This window comes from Hippoglossus hippoglossus, chromosome 5, assembly GCF_009819705.1.
Source record: "Hippoglossus hippoglossus isolate fHipHip1 chromosome 5, fHipHip1.pri, whole genome shotgun sequence".
Taxonomy (NCBI): Eukaryota; Metazoa; Chordata; class Actinopteri; order Pleuronectiformes; family Pleuronectidae; genus Hippoglossus; species Hippoglossus hippoglossus.
In genome coordinates, this window is record NC_047155.1 from 470,292 (window position 1) to 491,353 (window position 21,062).

The window sequence follows — 21,062 nt, forward strand, 5'->3', positions numbered from 1 at the left end:
GCTGGATGGTCTAAGTGTTGGTCTCTCTCTCTGACCTGTCTCTCTCTCTCTGACCTGTCTGTCTCTCAGATGAGCTGGTCCAGTCTTGATGGTCTAAGTGTTGGTCTCTCTCTCTGACCTGTCTCTCTCTCTCTGACCTGTCTGTCTCTCAGATGAGCTGGTCCAGGCTGGATGGTCTAAGTGTTGGTCTCTCTCTCTGACCTGTCTCTCTCTCTCTGACCTGTCTGTCTCTCAGATGAGCTGGTCCAGTCTTGATGGTCTAAGTGTTGGTCTCTCTCTCTGACCTGTCTCTCTCTCTCTGACCTGTCTGTCTCTCAGATGAGCTGGTCCAGGCTGGATGGTCTAAGTGTTGGTCTCTCTCTCTGACCTGTCTCTCTCTCTCTGACCTGTCTGTCTCTCAGATGAGCTGGTCCAGGCTGGATGGTCTAAGTGTTGGTCTCTCTCTCTGACCTGTCTCTCTCTCTCTGACCTGTCTGTCTCTCAGATGAGCTGGTCCAGGCTGGATGGTCTAAGTGTTGGTCTCTCTCTCTGACCTGTCTCTCTCTCTCTGACCTGTCTGTCTCTCAGATGAGCTGGTCCAGGCTGGATGGTCCAAGTGTTGGTCTCGGAGGGAGAACCGACCATATTATTTTAACAGGTTCACCAATCAGAGCCTGTGGGAGGTGCCGGTGCTCGGTCAGCATGACGTCATTGTGAGTAAAGTTTGCTTGTCATCTGACATCATTTCCTGTTTACACACAGTAATCATTGGATTCTCTAGATTATATTTTATATATGAACTGACCATAGTATATACCTGTTTGTCTGCAGTCCGATCCTTTAGGTCTGAATGCGGCTCCAGCAGAAGGTGGGGACAGTAACCATGGTAATGGTCAGAGGAAGAGGAGGAGCTCTGAGGAGCAGGGGGCGGGGCCCAACAGCCTTAAACGAGCTAAGGTAAGAACAGCCCATCTGAGTGCTCACTAAAGGGGATTCAGATTCCTCTGAGGTGGAGGACAACTAGTCGCCGTCTGTTACTTCACTGTGACGTTAGCATGAGCTTCCTCAAACAGTTCACAGCTGAATTTGTACAAGCGACAGGAGGTGATTTGTTCTTGTGGTCTGAACTGTCGCCCTGTAAATGGGTCACAGTGTGCAGTGGATTATGGGAAACTGTGTCGTCTGTTTCCAGGTGGAGCCCACCACGCCCATCTCTCCCAGCACCCCCGGGCTCAAACCCTGGAGCTCTGCCCCTGAGGACAAACAGGCCCAATCAGCTACACCCGCAACTCTAAGTCTTGCCCCCGCCCCCTACAGACCAGCTGTGTGAGTGCTGAAGCCGCACCTTTCTTTTTGCATCTCTTGACATCCTGTGGATTTACTTTAACATTGTTGTCGTCTTCAGGATCTACTGGGATCTGGACATCCAAACCAACGCTGTGATCAGAGAGCACCCCTCCGCCAATCACCTGCCCCCTCATCCTGAAATCGAGCTGCAGCGAGCTCAGCTCGTCACGAAGCTGAGACAACACTACCACGAGCTGTGTCACCAGAGAGAAGGTAGAGAGAAACTGACCGTCTGGCACAGAGTCAGTGAAACACTGTAAGGCTGTTTAAATAGTGTCTGGTCAGTTTGTGTTCCACATGTGAAGCAGCAGCAGGAGATTATACGGGTCAGCCTCGTTCACAACAACAGGAACATGTCCGGATTAACTGACTCGCATTCAGAACAGTTCAGTCTGAAATCAGCTTTAGTTTAACATGAACAGCGAGATCAGCTGAGGTTGAGTAGCCCTCCATACAGCTGATTCAAGAGTTAAACATCTGTCTGTCTCACTCTCTCTCTCCCGCTGTCTGTTCAGGTATTGATCCTCCTCGCGAGTCGTTTAATCGTTGGTTACTGGAGAGGAAAACGATTGACAAAGGTCATGACCCTTTACTGCCGAGTGACTGTGACCCCATCATCTCCCCGTCCATGTTCAGAGAGGTCATGAACGACATCCCCATCAGGTACCTGCCTGCCTGCCTGTCTATCTGTTTTTCTCACCACCTGTCTCACCTCCTGCCTGTCTCACTTTTCAGGTTGTCTCGTATTAAGTACAAAGAAGAAGCTCGCAAGCTGCTGTTCAAATACGCTGAGGCTGCCAAGAAGATGATCGACTCTAGGTAGGTCACAATATGAGGTCATCAACTGAAAGGTGGGTTGGTGTTGAGGGAGCTGTGACTTGTGACCTCTGACCTGTCCAGGAATGCGAGTCCAGAGAGCAGGAAGGTGGTGAAGTGGAACGCTGAAGACACCATGAGCTGGCTGCGTCGAGATCACTCCGCCAGCAAAGAGGACTACATGGTAACAGTTGACCTTGGCTGTTTTCACTGCCGGCTGACCTTTGAACTCCTTTGAATTTACTCTGTAAACCTTTATCAAGATGTTTCATAAGAGCAGCCCGGGTCAAAGTTGAATATTTTTTAGCTGATAACTGTGTGTGTGTGTGTGTGTGTGTGTGTGTGTGTGTGTGTGTGTGTGTGTGTGTGTGTGTGTGTGTGTGTGTGTGTGTGTGTGTGTGTGTGTGTGTAGGATCGTCTGGAACACCTGAGGCAGCAGTGTGGTCCTCACGTTACCGCCGTCGCCAAAGACTCCGTCGAAGGAATTTGCTCTAAGATCTATCAGCTGTCTGCAGAGTACAGCCGCCGCCTGAGACACACACACCTGAGTCTGCTGCAGGAGCCACCTACAGGTACACACACAAACACACACACACACAGTTAGGTCTTGTGCTGTGTTACTTATACATGTGTGTTGGTTTGTGTGTTTTTAGAGGCGTGTGCGTCCCCTCAGCAGTCGCGGCTTGTCTACTGTTACCCTGTGCGTCTGGCAATCGCCTCGCCGCCGCTCCCCCGGGTGGAACTGCACTTTGAAAACGACGTGGCGTGTTTGCGTTTCAGGGGAGAGATGGTCAAGGTCAACAGAGGTCACTTCAGCAAACTGGTCAGTGCCACTGCTATTACCATGACTTCCTGCAAATGTTTAACATTAAAAGTCCTCCAGGAAGTTTTAATGTGAAACATGTGAAGTCAATTTCACTGTTCACCAGCAGAGGGCGACACTAACCTGGAAACATCTGTCTCTCTGGCTCTGTGGTTACCATGGTTACAGGAGCTGTTGTACAGGTACAGCTGTATTGACGATCCTCGCTTTGAGAAGTTTCTGTCCAGAGTCTGGTGCCTCCTGAAGAGATACCAGGTCAGCTGACTCTCTGTCAACCAATCAGCTTCGAGTTTCTGCCAGCTGACAGCGGGTGTCGGAGCTCAGTGGTTAACTAGGTGTGTTTGTGTGTCCAGGAGATGTTTGGCAGCGGTGCTAATGAGGGGACAGGCCTGCAGGGGGCACTGCCGGTGGCAGTGTTTGAAGCCTTGAACCGACAGTTTGGTGTTTCCTTCGAGTGCTTCGCCTCTCCGCTCAACTGCTACTTCAAACAGTTCTCCTCGGCTTTCCCCGATATTGACGGCTTCTTTGGATCTAGAGGGTGAGACGGAAATCTGTGAGCTGTGGGACTGCGGCGGGCGGTTTGTCGACACCGTGTGAGTAACTGAGTGTGTGTTTTCAGGCCCTTCCTGTCCTTCTCTCCAGTCAGTGGCTCGTTTGAAGCCAACCCTCCGTTCTGTGAAGAGATGATGGATGCAATGGTGACACACTTCGAGGTCAGTGTAGCATCCTGGTCTGTAGTGGTCTGTACTGGTCCTGAATGTGCTGCTGACTGATGGTCTGTCTCCGTCAGGACCTTCTGGATCAGTCCTCGGAGCCTCTGTCCTTCATCGTCTTTGTTCCTGAGTGGCGTGACCCCGTGACCCCGGCTCTGACTCGCATGGAGGGAAGTCGATTCCTCCGTCATCAGCTGAGTGTCCCCGCCTACGAGCATGAGTATCGATCTGGGAGTCAGCACATCTGCAATAGGTACTAATACTACACTATGTGTACTAATACTGTACTAATACTACACTGATACAACACTGTGTACTGATACTAGACGGTGTGCACTGATACTACACTTTGTGTACAAAGTCTACACTGTGTACAAAGTCTACACTGTGTACAAAGTCTACACTGGAACTACACTGTGTGTACTAAGTTTACACTGATACTACACTTTGTGTACTAAGTTTACACTGATACTACACTTTGTGTACTAAGTTTACACTGATACTACACTTTGTGTACTAAGTTTACACTGATACTACACATGTGTACTAAGTTAACACTGATACTACACTGTGTACTTAGTCTACACTGATACTACACTGTGTATACTAAGTCTACACTGATACTACACTGTGTACTTAGTCTACACTGATACTACACTGTGTGTACTAAGTCTACACTGATACTACACTGTGTACTTAGTCTACACTGATACTACCCTGTGTGTACTAAGTTAACACTGATACTACACATGTGTACTAAGTTAACACTGATACTACACTGTGTGTACTAAGTTAACACTGATACTACACTGTGTGTACTAAGTCTACACTGATACTACACTGTGTACTAAGTCTACACTGATACTACACTGTGTACTTAGTCTACACTGATACTACACTGTGTGTACTAAGTCTACACTGATACTACACTGTGTACTTAGTCTACACTGATACTACCCTGTGTGTACTAAGTTAACACTGATAATACACTGTGTACAAAGTCTACACTGGAACTACACTGTGTACTAAGTCTACACTGATACTACACTGTGTGTACTAAGTTTACACTGATACTACACTTTGTGTACTAAGTTTACACTGATACTACACTGTGTGTACTAAGTTAACACTGATACTACACTGTGTACTAAGTCTACACTGATACTACACTGTGTATACTAAGTTTACACTGATACTACACTGTGTGTACTAAGTTAACACTGATACTACACTGTGTGTACTAAGTCTACACTGATACTACACTGTGTGTACTAAGTTAACACTGATACTACACTGTGTGTACTAAGTCTACACTGATACTACACGGTTTTGTAAATACTACACAGTACTACATTAATACTCCACTCCTTGTGTTGTTAGGGAGGAGATGTCGTACAGGGCGGTCCACGGTACAGCGGTTCTCTTCCTTCAGAATAACGCAGGTTTTGTGAAGTGGGCTCCAACTCCGGAGCGTCTGGCAGAGCTGACGAAGGCGTACCGCCCCTCCTCCGCTCGCCCCTCCTCCCTGTCTTCTCCAGGCCCTGCCAACGTTGCTCCAGGAGACAAAGACTCCACCCCCAAGGCCTCTGATAGGACGCAGAGCAGTGTGATGTCACCAGGGAGCCATGACAACAACAACAACAACAACAACGACAACAGTAGCAGCAGTAGCAGCAGTAGTCCTCAGGACAAGATGGCTGCCGTGTAGAGGGGCGGGGCTTGTAGTGTAGTCCTGGCCCCTCCCCTTGTTGTCTGTTCAGATTGTCCCTCACCAGCACCTGTAGCTCACCCTCAGCTTCTCTCAACATACCCATCATGCAGTTCTGTGGCGGCTGCCAGCCGGGGGCAAAGAGCCACGCTGATACCTTAACCTTTAATTGTACCGTCGACTCACCATCATCCCTGTGGTCTGTTTCATCCCTGTCCACTCCAGCTGTTCTGATTGGTCGAGGCTGATATCACAGAATCTGGAGCTTTGGGTTCAAGTCGGGACATGGTGCCGTAGGAAGGCAACCAATGAGAGCAGAGTTAAATTAGTGAGCAGCGACGTGTTTGAGCTCCAGCAGAAAAACCTCTTCATTCACCTGTGATGTCATCTGTGTTGTCACTTCTCCTCTGGGCCAGAGGACTTCTCATTGGTCCCCTCACCGACTGGGCTTGGTGATTGGTTGACAAGGCAGCTATCGTTTCTATTGGACAGAATCCAGCAGCGACCCGCTTCAGGCCCTGCCTCCTCATGATCTTCTGGCCAATCAGTGCCAGGGCGCATTGTGGGAGACTGAGTATTCAGCCGGCAGGAGCATCCAGAGTGAGGTCATATTAACTGGTGGAAGGAGGCGGAGTCAGAACTGGGATTCGGACTGGTCGGTGAGGGCGCTGAGAGAAGGACGCTACCTTCCTGCCTCGTCAGAGGTCCCATCACTTCCTGAGGGAGTGTGGGACAGCTCCTCTGATTGGCCGATGGGCGGTCCGATCAGACGTCTGTCACCGTGTAGATACTGTACAGTGAAACTGTTTATGTTCTTTTCCTTGTCTGTTTTTTTTAATTTAATTTAAGGTTTTTTAAAGAGATTAACTGTTTCCTGTTTGACAAAGTTCTGAACCAAAGTGAAGAAGAAGAAAATGTTTGTGTGTAAAAGAAAACGTGTTTGAGCGACGGCAACGCTGAACAGTGGGAAACGTGACGCCGACGTCAAACAGGAAATGCTTCCGCATATTTTTATATACTTCTTTTTGTCCTTGGTGCATGAATCTTTGGACTCTGAATGACGCTTGTGATCCTGAATGTTTCCTCCCAGTCTCTGACTGAGCGGTCCTTTGAGCTAAGCTGACTGATAAGCTAGGCTAACGCTGGACTGTGAACATCATAATGATGAAAACAAACTGGAGACATTTTCTTGTAACTAATGAATTAATTGGATCACAATATTAACGCTCTTGTAATTTTGAGATAAAATCCTGTGACGACCTTTGACACGTGTGATGTTTCTCTTCATTTTCTGATTTTCTTAATGTTTAATAAAATAGTTTTGTTTTATGACAAAAACAATTGATTTGATTTAATTCAAGTTTTCACATGATAAAACATTTAAGATGTTTGTCACATGTTAAAATAAGATTATATTTTTTCATTAAAACTCAAATTGAATTAAACGTTGTCTCCCGTGAGAGTTACATATTTTCAGGTGATTCAAACTAAAGATTCTGATGATTACTTTCCTGACTGATGAATAATTGTTCTCCAGTTTGTTTGTCTTTAGTTAACGTGTTTGTGGTTCTCTGATGACGTGAGGATGGAGACTGGACTTGTGTAAATAAAGTCTGTCCCTCGTCCTCCTTAGACTGAAATATAGAAATATATATTCAACCAGAGATGCAGACCGGGTGTTTTTACTACAGTACACGTTCTCACGAGAACCCAGATGACTGACGATAACACTAGTGTCAGAATTTAAACTGAATCAGTGACGTTTAACATTTAAACATCACTTTTCATCACAATATCACAGCTTCGTATTTATACTTTTCAGAGAACTCGTCACTTCCGTGTATCAACCCAATAAACAAATCCTGACATTTCAAAATAAAGCTTGTTTTTAGATCGGTGTAGGTGGGGCTTTTACTTTGAAATGACACCGGATGCGCTGCAGAAGCTGTAGCTTCACAGCGGAAGTGAACGTTATTTCCTGGATCAGACGTTGATCAGCGGATCATTGATTATCGATCATCTGTCACTCAGCTCTGTGCTAACAGAGTTAGCTTTAGCTGTGGTTAGCTCACACTAGCAGAGTTAGCTCAGTTAGACCCGGATCACAAACCTTCCTCCATGGGAGCCCACCGCAGCGAGGGAGGCCGGGACTGGCTGCAGCAGGACGGACAGGAGCAGCTGGAGCAGACCCCGGTGAGAGCTGCCGGGGGTTAGCGGGTTAGCGGGTTAGCTTAGCGCAATGCTAACCCTTTTGATTCAGTTGTTTGAACTTTTAACAAACTCGTGATCTGCTCAGGTTTCACTGCAGCTACAAGCTAAGCTTAGCTAAAAGAAACCACTAGCTAAATGTCGCGATAGTTCAGCGTCACCGAGAAACATCATGTTAACTGGTCACCATGTTTACTGGTCACTAGGTTAACTGGTCATCATGTTAACTGGTCACCATGTTAACTGGTGATCATCTTAACTGGTCATCATGTTAACTGGTCACTAGGTTAACTGGTCACTAGGTTAACTGGTCATCATGTTAACTGGTCATCATGTTAACTGGTCATCATGTTAACTGGTCATCATGTTAACTGGTCACCATGTTAACTGGTGATCATCTTAACTGGTCATCATGTTAACTGGTCATCATGTTAACTGGTCACCATGTTAACTGGTCACCATGTTAACTGGTCATCATGTTAACTGGTGATCATCTTAACTGGTCACCATTTTAACTGGTCATGTTAACTGGTCACCATGTTAACTGGTGATCATCTTAACTGGTCATCATGTTAACTGGTCATCATCTTAACTGGTCATCATGTTAACTGGTCATCATCTTAACTGGTCATCATGTTAACTGGTCACCATGTTAACTGGTCACCATGTTAACTGGTCACCATGTTTACTGGTCACTAGGTTAAATGGTCATCATCTTAACTGGTCACCATTTTAACTGGTCATGTTAACTAGTCATCATGTTAACTGGTCACCATCTTAACTGGTCACCATGTTAACTGGTCACCATGTTAACTGGTCATCATCTTAACTGGTCATCATGTTAACTGGTCATCATGTTAACTGGTGATCATCTTAACTGGTCATCATGTTAACTGGTCACCATGTTAACTGGTCACCATCTTAACTGGTCACCATGTTAACTGGTCATCATGTTAACTGGTCACCATGTTAACTGGTGATCATCTTAACTGGTCATCATGTTAACTGGTCACCATGTTAACTGGTCACCATCTTAACTGGTCATCATCTTAACTGGTCACCATGTTAACTGGTCACCATGTTAACTGGTCATCATCTTAACTGGTCACCATGTTAACTGGTGATCATCTTAACTGGTCATCATGTTAACTGGTCATCATGTTAACTGGTCACCATCTTAACTGGTCACCATGTTAACTGGTCACCATGTTAACTGGTCATCATCTTAACTGGTCACCATGTTAACTGGTGATCATCTTAACTGGTCATCATGTTAACTGGTCACCATGTTAACTGGTCACCATCTTAACTGGTCACCATGTTAACTGGTCACCATGTTAACTGGTCATCATCTTAACTGGTCATCATGTTAACTGGTCACCATGTTAACTGGTGATCATCTTAACTGGTCATCATGTTAACTGGTCATCATCTTAACTGGTCACCATGTTAACTGGTCACCATGTTAACTGGTGATCATCTTAACTGGTCATCATCTTAACTGGTCATCATCTTAACTGGTCATCATCTTAACTAGTCATGTTAACTGGTCATCATCTTAACTGGTCATCATGTTAACTGGTCATCATCTTAACTGGTCATCATCTTAACTAGTCATGTTAACTGGTCATCATCTTAACTGGTCACCATGTTAAAAGGTCATCATCTTAACTGGTCACCATGTTAACTGGTCATCATCTTAACTGGTCATCATCTTAACTGGTCACCATCTTAACTGGTCACCATGTTAACTGGTCACCATGTTAAAAGGTCATCATCTTAACTGGTCATGTTAACTGGTCATCATCTTAACTGGTCACCATGTTAACTGGTCACCATGTTAACTGGTCATCATGTTAACTGGTCACCATCTTAACTGGTCACCATGTTAACTGGTCACCATGTTAACTGGTCATCATGTTAACTGGTCATCATGTTCGGGTTACGGTAACTGTTATGTTCTCTTTATTTTCAGAAACCGTGGAACGTGATGATCAAACACAGACAGATTCACAGACGAGGACGACGCTCGCACATGACTGTCAGGTCAGTACTGGTTTATAATGGTTAATAGTATATTATACTTTACATAACACCAGAGATAAACCTAGTGTGTGTGTGTGTGTGTGTGTGTGTAGCTACACAGATCCTCAGGTGTCCATGGACCTGTTGAGGGCGGTGCTTCAGCCCAGCTTCAATGATGACATCATGGCTGTGTTCAGGAAGTACCAGAAGGTCAGAGGTCAAAATAATTCAATGTGTTTTTCTCCGTGACATGTGACACCTGAGCAGGTGTGAACTGCTATAACTTATCATTACAATATATAAATACAGCTGTTATAACTTATTATCACAATACATAAATACATCACAATGTTGTATTGCTTTTAATGTGTTTGTGTATATTTTTACGTGTTTGTGTTTCAGTTCTTTGAGAAAGCTGCTCAGAACGTGAAGGTGAATGTAGGTGATGACGTTCAGACTGATCAGCTGATCAAAGAGGCCTGCAGGAACGTTCTAGAACATGTAAGCTAATTTACTGTCATCTGACCCTGAAGGTCATGTGACCAACTGTACTCACCTGTCTCTCTCTGTGGTTACCATGGTTTCCTCTGATGACATCACCAGGCCAAACAGCTCTTTCCAGAGGGGGAGGTGAAGAAAGTTCGGTCAGAGATCGCAATCAAGGTAGGAGCCTTCAAACTGACCAATCAGATCATTAGCCACAGTAACAACCTGATTCTTCTTCTCGTTTTGATTCTTGACAGAGAACCAGACCTGCTGACGACGACTGCAGTCAAAGAGGAAGTCCCCTGCTCAAGAAGGTAGTGTGACCTCTGACCTCTGACTGTTCGCTCAGACTCTAAACACTGATGTGCTCAGGTGTATGAGGTACAGTCGGACAGGTGTGAGACAGTTGTGTGATGTACAGTCGGACAGGTGTGAGACAGTTGTATGAGATACAGGTGTGAGACAGTTGTATGAGATACTATGGGACAGGTGTGAGACAGTTGTATGAGATACAGGTGTGAGACAGTTGTATGAGATACTGTGGGACAGGTGTGAGACAGTTGTATGAGATACAGGTGTGAGACAGTTGTATGAGATACTATGGGACAGGTGTGAGACAGTTGTATGAGATACTGTGGGACAGGTGTGAGACAGTTGTATGAGATACTGGTGTGAGACAGTTGTATGAGATACAGGTGGACAGGTGTGAGACAGTTGTATGAGATACAGGTGTGAGACAGTTGTATGAGATACAGGTGGACAGGTGTGAGACAGTTGTATGAGATACAGGTGTGAGACAGTTGTATGAGATACTGTGGGACAGGTGTGAGACAGTTGTGAGATACTGTCGGACAGGTGTGAGACAGGTGAAGGAATCGATTGCGTGAGTAACTGATTATTTTGTGTCCTCAGAGAAAAACCCGTCCCAGTGCCGCGCTCGTCTCGTCTGATCGACCTCTGACCTTCACCTCTCAGTGAGTACCTGACAGTGACATCATCAGTGTCCAGGTAGATCATCTCACCTGACGACCTTTGACCTTTTGTCCTCAGAGCGAAGCCGAAGCCTGATTCCATCAAGAGAGAAGGACCGAAGGTGAGATCACACCTGACATCAGCTCTGAAGATACACATGGTCGACAGCCCTCTGGTGGCTGGCTGCAGTATAGGTCATAAACCCCGGCATTCTCCAGGTTAGCAGATGGGACCTGGACCAAACTCTATCACATCGTTGTGTAATGATCCAGTGTCTTTGTATTTCAGTGGGATCCGTCCAGACTCAATGATAGCAGCACGTTTGTTCTTGGCTCCAGAGCAAACAAGTGAGTCTACAACATGTCCAGTACATGCTATTTACATGTTTGTATGTGAGGGTCAGTCCAGACACCAGGTGGTGCTGTTGATCACCTCTGTCCTCTTTTAATGTTTCCTCTGACCTCAGTGGGTGTGGATGTGTGATTGTATATGCTGTATCTGTCTTTTCAAATTAAAAGTGCTCTGTGTTGTGGTATTGGGAAGTTGAGCTTCCTGTTGACAATCAGCTGATGATTGAGAGAGATAAACTGTTAATTAGAAATTCTTCTGCTATCATAAAAGAGTTACTGAAGGTTTCTAATGTCTGTTGTTTATAAAATAATAAACATGTCGTAAAAAAAGTTTTATCAGCTGATCAAGAGGTGAAAGGTCACCTGACACTGATGTCACTGTGCAGGGCGCTGGGGATGGGCGGGACCAGAGGACGAATCTACATCAAACACTCCGACCTGTTCAAGGTAACAAACGCACACTCACCTCCAGCGTTGATGGTACATCTCCAAAAATCTAAGCTGAGCAGAGAATCCTGAACTGTGTGTGTGTGTGTGTGTGTGTGTCAGTTTGCTGCAGATGCACAGGATAAGCAGTGGTTGGCAGAGCGACATCACATGAGAGCGACAGGAGGAAAGATGGTGAGAAAATCTTCAGGTCAGAGTCGGTTCAGGATTAGTTTTATTAAATCTCCTCCTCCGGACGTGGAGGTGCTAACGGACTTAGCCACACGATGTGTCCGAGGGTCCATGAACGCACCTCGTAGGAGACATCAGAGACATTGAGTCTAAACACTTTGTGTAAATGACGTCATTCCCAGTTGAATATGAAAGTGGGGGCGTGTGGTCACTTGATGACGTCACAGCAGCAGGATGGAGGCAGGTTATGTTTTATTACGTCTGAAGAATCAGTCACTAGTTACTCCCCCCCCCCCCCATCAGAGTGCTGAGGAGAGAATGAGGGAGGTTTCATTTTTCAGTGAACTATCCCTTTAAGTGATTGTCTCACTCTGTTAATAAAGATGGATGACAAAACAGCTCGCAAATCATCTTGATCGCCCCCAAGTGGCTGTCTGCAGTTACTTCATAAACCCTCCTCCATGTTAGCAGATGGGACATGAACCAAACTAAAGAATCAAAGTAGACATTAAATAAATGTTTGTAAAGATGTTTCTGTCATTTCAGGTCGTTATCTCACTGATGTTTGTTAAAGTGTTTCTGGTTAGTTAGGATTTTATCAGTTATTTGATGATATAAAAACAGGCTGAGACATCATGATTGACAGCTGACACTGACTCAGGGTTGATGAGAGTGTATGGGCGGGACCTGGATACCATGGCCCCTCCTCCTGCAGAGGGGTAGATGACGTTACTTTACTAATACACAGTCCTGCTGTCCTCACATCGGCTCATTCGGACACGATGCAGTTTTTACTCGGGGGCTGACGTGAGAAACTCTTGACAAAGTCTGATGCCTCTCACTCGAAAATACGGCCTCAATGCAGAGTTCAATGCAGGTCTGAAAGCAGCTTTAGTTTCCACCTGTACGACTGCACCTGAAGGCACCACTGCTGTTTGTGTTCAGGCCTACCTGCTGATCGAAGAAGACATCCAGGATCTGTCCCGCAGCGACGAGTACAAGTGAGTCTGTCTCCATGGTAACCAGCTCTACAGGTTTGCCCCCACCCGTTGTTACCACGGTAACTGTGTGTGTGTGTGCGTAGGGACTGTCCTGACGTCAGGATGGACGAGATGAAGCCGTTCTCAGTTCCTTCGTGGATGATTGACAAGATGAAGAGAGCCATGGAGGCTCAGAGAGATGCTGACCTCTGACCTCCACCCCATTAGAGAGCAATCATGTGATTCACATTCTCTGCCCTGATTGGCTCCTTCTATCCTTTCATTTATACTGTTTTTTAACAAAAATTAATAAAACTTTCTGACCAGAAGACGTGTTTTTCATTACATTACATTTAGTGCTGCTAAAGTGCTTTGTGTCCTGATGTCCATGTGGAGCTGGTTCCACCGTTTAGGAGCCAGGACAGGAAACAGTCGTGATGTTGAGTGACAGCTGCCCCTCACAGTGAGGGAGCAGCTGATTGGTCGATGCAGAGCGGAGTGGACGGGCTGGGGTGTGAGGTTTGACCATGTCCTGGATGTAGACTGGACCGATCCGTTCACAGCACGGTACCAAGTACTAGTGTTTTGAAACGGATGCAGCCACTGGTAACCAGTGAAGGGAGCGGAGTGAACTCAGGTTAAAGACCAGTGGAGCTGCTGGTTTCTGGATGAGCTGCAGAGGTCGGGTGGCAGCAGCAGGTAGACCTGCCAGGAGGGGGGGGCAGTAGTCTATAGGCCTGAGATGACCAGAACCTGAGAAGGGGACATATTCTCCTGATGTTGTGCAGCATGTATCTACAGGAACGTGTATCTAATCATGATCCAGAACTGATTCCTGAAGAATCTACTAATGTTTAAATCTAAAATCATCTCAACTGAGCAGAAGGTTGAGTCTCATTCACAAGGTTGTGACATCACAGACTTTATTTATAAAAATAAACATAGGCAGGTAGTGGCATTGTGGGGGGGCGGCATCACTCAATCCCTTCCTGCTTATCTTTGATGGCGACTCTGAAGCGTTCCTCCAGAAGAGACAGCTCGCTGATCAGATCTGTGATGGCGTTTGTAAACGCTTCCTGTCAAAACAACGAAAATCATTTCCTGTTAATAAAACACCTCGACCTATCAAAGTGTGTGTGTGTGTTACCTGTGGACTGTCGTCAGGTGTGTGTGTGTGTTACCTGTGGACTGTCGTCAGGTGTGTGTGTGTGTTACCTGTGGACTGTCGTCAGGTGTGTGTGTGTGTGTGTGTGTGTGTTACCTGTGGACTGTCGTCAGGTGTGTGTGTGTGTTACCTGTGGACTGTAGTCAGGTGTGTGTGTGTGTGTTACCTGTGGACTGTAGTCAGGTGTGTGTGTGTGTGTGTTACCTGTGGACTGTAGTCAGGTGTGTGTGTGTTACCTGTGGACTGTAGTCAGGTGTGTGTGTGTGTGTGTGTGTTACCTGTGGACTGTCGTCAGGTGTGTGTGTTACCTGTGGACTGTAGTCAGGTGTGTGTGTGTGTGTGTGTGTTACCTGTGGACTGTAGTCAAGTGTGTGTGTGTGTTACCTGTGGACTGTAGTCAGGTGTGTGTGTTACCTGTGGACTGTAGTCAGGTGTGTGTGTGTGTTACCTGTGGACTGTAGTCAGGTGTGTGTGTTACCTGTGGACTGTAGTCAGGTGTGTGTGTGTGTTACCTGTGGACTGTAGTCAGGTGTGTGTGTTACCTGTGGACTGTAGTCAGGTGTGTGTGTGTTACCTGTGGACTGTAGTCAGGTGTGTGTGTGTGTGTTACCTGTGGACTGTAGTCAGGTGTGTGTGTGTGTGTGTGTGTGTTACCTGTGGACTGTAGTCAGGTGTGTGTGTTACCTGTGGACTGTAGTCAGGTGTATGTGTGTGTGTTACCTGTGGACTGTAGTCAGGTGTGTGTGTGTGTGTGTAGGTGTGTGTGTGTGTGTGTGTGTGTGTGTTACCTGTGGACTGTAGTCAGGTGTGTGTGTGTGTTACCTGTGGACTGTAGTCAGGTGTGTGTGTGTGTTACCTGTGGACTGTAGTCAGGTGTGGTCTGGACTCTGATGACGATCTTGTGTTCTAGAGGATGAGGAACCTTATAACCAGCGAACAGAACCTGAGGATCCTTCAACAGCTGACTGGAAAACAAACAAACCAACATGAGCAGGTTTGTATCCAATGTATAAAAAGAGCTTTACATCAAATCTGATGTTTCATTATAAAAATAGTTTTAGAGCACTTCCTGTCAGGACTCAATTAGAACCTTTCACAATAAAAGGTGAAAACTAGTACTGAGCCCTCTCTCAGGCATCCTGTTAGCATGTGTGTAGCATCTGATTAGCTGTGACTGTAGCCTCCTGTTAGCATTGTGTGTAGCCTCTGTTAGCTGTGACTGTAGCATCCTGTTAGCATATGTGTAGCATCTGATTAGCTGTGACTGTAGCCTCCTGTTAGCATCGTGTGTAGCCTCTCATTAGCTGTGACTGTAGCCTCCTGTTAGCATGGTGTGTAGCCTCTCATTAGCTGTGACTGTAGCATCCTGTTAGCATGGTGTGTAGCCTCTCATTAGCTGTGACTGTAGCCTCCTGTTAGCATGGTGTGTAGCCTCTGTTAGCTGTGTGTGTAGCCTCCTGTTAGCATGGTGTGTAGCCTCTCATTAGCTATGACTGTAGCCTCCTGTTAGCATGGTGTGTAGCCTCTGTTAGCTGTGACTGTAGCCTCCTGTTAGCATGGTGTGTAGCCTCTCATTAGCTGTGACTGTAGCCTCCTGTTAGCATGGTGTGTAGCCTCTCATTAGCTGTGACTGTAGCCTCCTGTTAGCATGGTGTGTAGCCTCTGTTAGCTGTGTCTGTAGCTTCCTGTTAGCATGGTGTGTAGCCTCTCATTAGCTGTGACTGTAGCCTCCTGTTAGCATGGTGTGTAGCCTCTCATTAGCTGTGACTGTAGCCTCTGTTAGCTGTGACTGTAGCCTCCTGTTAGCTGTGTCTGTAGCCTCCTGTTAGCATGGTGTGTAGCCTCTGTTAGCTGTGTCTGTAGCTTCCTGTTAGCATGCTGTGTAGCCTCTCATTAGCTGTGACTGTAGCCTCTGTTAGCTGTGACTGTAGCCTCCTGTTAGCATGGTGTGTAGCCTCTGTTAGCTGTGTCTGTAGCTTCCTGTTAGCATGCTGTGTAGCCTCTCACGCTCGGATGATGTTGCCCAGTGTGTGGTCCTCTTTGTTCAGGGTGAACAGACACGCGTTGGGAACCTTCGTGTCTTTACTGATGCTGATCTTCTTCTCTCCTTCGAACAGCAGAAACGACTCGAAGGCGGGAGGCGCGTTCATCTTGTCTGAGGCAGAAACGACCACAGACTGGAAATAAAGAAACTACGAGCCGACTTCAAAATAACATCACGACTTCCGGCGCCTTCGTCTTCTTCTGTTGTCAGAGTCCAGGTGAGGAGCGCCCCCATGCGGACAGGAGCCAACCAGCTGATGAGCAATAACAGATGGTTCGTGTTTTAGTTTATGAACATATTTTATATTTCATATTCAAGTGTGTATTTATTTTTCTCTTTTCACCTCTGACCTAATGTAAGAAAATAAAGTGAAATAATAAATTAAATCTGGAAACATGAAATATCACAGAAATGTTTGTGAAAGTAAAATAAAGTAAATACTCGTAAATGCGAGAATAAATTTAGGGTCAAATGTAAAGTTTGTTTAATGTCAATTAAATATTATGAAATATGATTTAATATAATCCAATATAATTACTTTTAATAAATAATTACACATAAAAGGTGAAATCTGTTTATTTTTTCTTTTGTTTCCACTCTGTGATGTCACGTTACGGAAGTTCCTCCTGTCCAATAACAGCGCGGTTCCCATCGTTCTCACTCTTCTCATTGGTCAGCAGGAGGTGGTTTGTTTTTAAAAGTCTGGCGCTGATTGGCTGCGTCTGTGACGGAGCGTCAGTTTAAACCGGGGGGCGGCAGAGTGCTTGGTTTGAATCCGGCAGACGCAGCTTGGACCCGGACTCCCGGACACGGTGAGTCCCCGCGGTTCCACCAGGGTTAAACACCGGATTTAAGCACCGGATTCAACCGGGATTCAACCGGGATCCGTGCGGGTGTAAACGCGAGGAAGTGTTGCGTGTGTCCGCTGTGTGACGTCAGTGGTAAACAGGCTAATAGCGAAGCTAACGCTCAGGTAGCCTGCTGCTAGCTTGAAGCTAAAGCTGAAATCAGATGCTAACATGCGAATTCAGCGGATCCGTTAGCACTTTCCGTTAAGAGACACCGGACCGTCCGTTGAGAGACACCGGACCGTCTGTTAAGAGACACCGGACCGTCCGTTAAGAGACACCGGACCGTCCGTTAAGAGACACCGGACCGTCCGTTAAGAGACACCGGACTGTCCGTTAAGAGACACCGGACCGTCTGTTAAGAGACACCGGACCGTCCGTTAAGAGACACCGGACCGTCCGTTAAGAGACACCGGACTGGTCGTTAAGAGACACCGGACCGTCCGTTAAGAGACACCGGACCGTCCGTTAAGAGACACCGTACTGTCCGTTAAGAGACACCGGACCGTCCGTTAAGAGACACCGGACCGTCCGTTAAGAGACACCGGACCGTCCGTTAAGAGACACCGGACTCGTCGTTAAGAGACACCGGACTGTCCGTTAAGAGACACCGGACCGTCCGTTAAGAAACACCGGACCGTCCGTTAAGAGACACCGGACTCGTCGTTAAGAGACACCGGACTGTCCGTTAAGAGACACCGGACTCGTCGTTAAGAGACACCGGACTCGTCGTTAAGAGACACCGGACTCGTCGTTAAGAGACACCGGACCGTCCGTTAAGAGACACCGGACTGTCCGTTAAGAGACACCGGACCGTCCGTTAAGAGACACCGGACCGGTCCTTAAGAGACACCGGACTCGTCGTTAAGAGACACCGGACCGGTCCTTAAGAGACACCGGACTCGTCGTTAAGAGACACCGCACCGGTCGTTACGAGACACCGGACTGTCCGTTAAGAGACACCGGACCGTCCGTTAAGAGACACCGGACTCGTCGTTAAGAGACACCGGACTGTCCGTTAAGAGACACCGGGCTCGTCGTTAAGAGACACCGGACTGTCGGTTAAGAGACACCGGACCGTCCGTTAAGAGACACCGGACTGTCCGTTAAGAGACACCGGACTCGTCGTTAAGAGACACCGGACTCGTCGTTAAGAGACACCGGACTGTCCGTTAAGAGACACCGGACTCGTCGTTAAGAGACACCGGACTGTCGGTTAAGAGACACCGGACTGTCCGTTAAGAGACACCGGACTGTCCGTTAAGAGACACCGGACTGGTCGTTAAGAGACACCGGACCGTCCGTTAAGAGACACCGGGCTCAGAGGGAATAGTGTTTACTGATCCATCCGGTTACTAACGTTTCGCTGCTGACTACCGGGGATCGGAGCAGTGAGCGCGGTGTGTGTCCGGCTCTGACCCGGTCTTTGTCTCTGTCCAGCAGGAACCGGATCACTCCATCATGGCCTCTCAGAACATGGACCCCGCAGCGGGTGCAGCTTCCTCCACAGCCGCTCTGAAGGGCAGCGAGAGCGGCGGCAGCGCGGCCAGAGGCTCGGTGTCCAAACGGTGAGAGACCGAACCGACACCGGGTCAAAGCAGAACCATCATTTTCTCTAAGCATTACGGTACCAGTGGTTTCAAAATAAAAGCGACCTTACTGTGATGTGGTATGTGTTCAGTCTGTGAACGCACCAGGGAACTAATGAGTTGAAGTAATGATGAATAATAAATTAGATTTATGATAAAAACATTATGACTCAACATGAAACAGTTAATGAGAAAATTGAGACTTCACAAATTAATGATTTCTCAAAACAACTGAATAAACTTTGTAAAGAAGAATTACTTCTTAACAATGACACCACCTCAGTCTCACTCTGACAATATTAGGAAATCCAATTATTTATAATTAAGTGTCAATTGTCTCATTAATAGTTTCATGGTCATGTTCAACACATTTTCTGTATTCTCATTAATCGGTTCATTAAATAGTTGACTTGTTAATTATTTCATTCAGACTACAAATGTGTGGTCCTACAGGAAGGTCGCTTTTATTTTGAAGTGACTAACGTAATGCTTAACTCGCCTCTTGGTTCTGTCTGTTCTGCTGGTTCTGTTCTGATCCAGGTCTGGACCAGGTCCTGGGTCACTTCAATAAGGTCTGATCTGTAACGTGTGTGTGCGTGTGTGTGTGTGTGTGTGTGTGTGCGTGTGCGTGTGTGTGTAGGCTGCAGCAGGAGCTCATGACTCTGATGGTGAGTTTTTCTTTCATATCTGATGATGTCATCATTGTCAAGCGACCTGTCTCTCTGACATCATGTACCTGTCTGACAGATGTCCGGTGATAAGGGGATCTCAGCGTTTCCAGAATCAGATAATCTTTTTAAATGGGTCGGAACCATCAACGGAGCTCAGGGGACGGTACGTCCACACACACACACACACACACTCCACTGACCTATCTCTCTCTCGCTCTCTCTGACCCGTCTCTCTCTCTCTCTCTCTGTGTCTCTCTCTCTCTCTCTCTCTCTCTCTCTGTGTCTCTCTCTCTCTCTCTCTCTGTGTCTCTCTCTCTCTCTCTCTCTCTCTGTCTCTCTCTCTCTCTCTCTCTCTCTGTCTCTCTCTCTCTCTCTCTCTCTCTCTCTCTCTCTGTCTCTCTCTCTCTCTCTCTCTCTCTCTCTCTCTCTCTCTCTCTCTGACCCGTCTCTCTGTGTCTCTCTCTGTCTCTCTCTCTCTGTGTCTCTCTCTCTCTCTCTCTCTCTCTCTCTCTCTCTCTGACCCGTCTCTCTCTCTCTCTCTCTGTGTCTCTCTCTCTCTCTCTGTCTCTCTCTCTCTCTCTCTCTCTCTCTCTCTGACCCGTCTCTCTGTGTCTCTCTCTCTCTCTCTCTCTCTCTCTCTCTCTCTCTCTCTCTGACCTGTGTGTCTCTCAGGTGTACCATGCTGTCATGACCTGTCTCTGTCTCTCTCTGGTCACTTGTCTGTCTCAGGTGTACGAGGGCCTCAGGTACCGCCTGTCTCTGGATTTTCCCGCCGGTTATCCGTACCAGGCTCCTCGTGTGAAGTTTGTGACGCCGTGTTTTCATCCCAACGTGGACGAGAACGGATTCATCTGTCTCGACATCCTGAAGGAAAAGTGGTCGGCGCTGTACGACGTGCGCTCCATTCTCCTGTCCATCCAGAGCCTGCTGGGAGGTACTGTCAAAATATAGAAGCTGGGTTGACTGGTCAACATTATACTGGGCTGAGGACTTCAGGAAGTGATGTCATAATGACGTGTGTGTGGTTGTGTTTCAGAACCAAACAACGAGTCTCCTTTAAACCCGACGGCAGCCGAACTGTGGGACGATCAAGAAGGTGAGAGACACTCTTGCACAGAACTACACAATAATGAACGACACACTTTTCAGTGACGTTTGTGTTTCTGTGGAGAAAGTTCAAAGGGAGGAGTCATCTCATAATAATGATCAATTATATTTGATAATAATGTTCACATAAAGAAGGAAAATCATGAAAAACTTTGATTAATTGATTTGACACATTTAACTTCTTGTTAAATTCTTATTGATTAGTTTTGTTTATTGATCAAATCCTTTCCCAATCAAGAAACAGTCAATGATCTGTAGCTTTCTGGTTCAGTTCAAAGTCATTGGTTATTTATCATTGATCAGCTGTAAGCTCTGGCAGCAGGGGCTGATGGGAACTGTAGTTCTAACTCTGTTTGTCTCTTTCAGCCTTTAAAGCTCATCTACATTCGACCTTCCAGAAGTGAAGCAGCTCCACATCTTCTTCTTCTTCCTCCTCCTCTTCTTCATCTCCCTCTCTTTCTGTCTGTTACGTCTGTTTGTACAGTATTTTTATGTTAAATAAAGTTCTTAATTCAACACTATGACAACTCTTTTGTTTGAATTTTCAGTGTCTTAAAGTGATAAATTAAAACATCTATGTAACAGAAAATAATCAGTTCTGGGGCAAAAGAAC

At 46.5% G+C, this 21,062-nt stretch overlaps 4 protein-coding genes and 1 long non-coding RNA gene across 6 annotated transcripts in view; 3 read left to right on the plus strand and 2 right to left on the minus strand.

The window, feature by feature from the left end:
- pcif1 (PDX1 C-terminal inhibiting factor 1) overlaps positions 1-6,727 on the plus strand; it is an 11,840-nt gene extending 5,113 nt beyond the window's left edge. Inside the window, exons 3-16 of the mRNA XM_034586639.1 lie at positions 568-692; positions 811-936; positions 1,172-1,305; positions 1,385-1,539; positions 1,842-1,989; positions 2,062-2,145; positions 2,227-2,326; positions 2,555-2,714; positions 2,796-2,965; positions 3,134-3,220; positions 3,319-3,503; positions 3,585-3,678; positions 3,756-3,931; positions 5,059-6,727. Of these exons, the coding sequence (XP_034442530.1) occupies positions 568-692; positions 811-936; positions 1,172-1,305; positions 1,385-1,539; positions 1,842-1,989; positions 2,062-2,145; positions 2,227-2,326; positions 2,555-2,714; positions 2,796-2,965; positions 3,134-3,220; positions 3,319-3,503; positions 3,585-3,678; positions 3,756-3,931; positions 5,059-5,386 (2,072 nt within the window). The 3' untranslated portion in view covers positions 5,387-6,727. The remainder of the gene's footprint in view (positions 1-567; positions 693-810; positions 937-1,171; positions 1,306-1,384; positions 1,540-1,841; positions 1,990-2,061; positions 2,146-2,226; positions 2,327-2,554; positions 2,715-2,795; positions 2,966-3,133; positions 3,221-3,318; positions 3,504-3,584; positions 3,679-3,755; positions 3,932-5,058) is intronic.
- On the minus strand, positions 376-670 carry LOC117762165. Its single transcript, XR_004613946.1, has 3 exons — positions 534-670; positions 451-473; positions 376-390 (listed from the first exon to the last, which is right to left on the minus strand). It is a non-coding gene; the product is annotated as an uncharacterized LOC117762165 (long non-coding RNA).
- A 597-nt stretch (positions 6,728-7,324) lies between the features above and the next one.
- LOC117762153 (deoxynucleotidyltransferase terminal-interacting protein 1) lies at positions 7,325-13,354 on the plus strand. The gene is made up of 13 exons (XM_034586655.1): positions 7,325-7,579; positions 9,570-9,640; positions 9,733-9,829; positions 10,022-10,120; positions 10,223-10,282; positions 10,363-10,419; positions 11,018-11,079; positions 11,156-11,198; positions 11,366-11,424; positions 11,814-11,874; positions 11,977-12,048; positions 12,991-13,046; positions 13,130-13,354. The coding sequence occupies exons 1-13, from the start codon at positions 7,505-7,507 to the stop codon at positions 13,236-13,238; spliced, it is 921 nt and encodes a 306-aa protein (XP_034442546.1). The 5' UTR covers positions 7,325-7,504; the 3' UTR covers positions 13,239-13,354.
- Positions 13,355-13,925: 571 nt separating this feature from the next.
- On the minus strand, positions 13,926-16,438 carry polr2j (polymerase (RNA) II (DNA directed) polypeptide J). Its single transcript, XM_034586670.1, has 3 exons — positions 16,198-16,438; positions 15,047-15,155; positions 13,926-14,101 (listed from the first exon to the last, which is right to left on the minus strand). The coding sequence occupies exons 1-3, from the start codon at positions 16,338-16,340 to the stop codon at positions 14,000-14,002; spliced, it is 354 nt and encodes a 117-aa protein (XP_034442561.1). The 5' UTR covers positions 16,341-16,438; the 3' UTR covers positions 13,926-13,999.
- Positions 16,439-16,913: 475 nt separating this feature from the next.
- On the plus strand, positions 16,914-20,969 carry ube2c (ubiquitin-conjugating enzyme E2C). 2 transcript variants are annotated; one of them, XM_034586668.1, is made up of 7 exons: positions 16,914-17,046; positions 18,526-18,650; positions 19,312-19,339; positions 19,419-19,505; positions 20,072-20,276; positions 20,379-20,438; positions 20,816-20,969. In XM_034586668.1, the coding sequence occupies exons 2-7, from the start codon at positions 18,544-18,546 to the stop codon at positions 20,851-20,853; spliced, it is 525 nt and encodes a 174-aa protein (XP_034442559.1). In that variant the 5' UTR covers positions 16,914-17,046; positions 18,526-18,543; the 3' UTR covers positions 20,854-20,969. The 2 variants fall into 2 exon arrangements, with proteins under 2 accessions (XP_034442559.1, XP_034442560.1); XM_034586669.1 differs by having other exon boundaries at positions 16,973-17,046; positions 18,523-18,650.
- Positions 20,970-21,062: the final 93 nt, after the last annotated feature.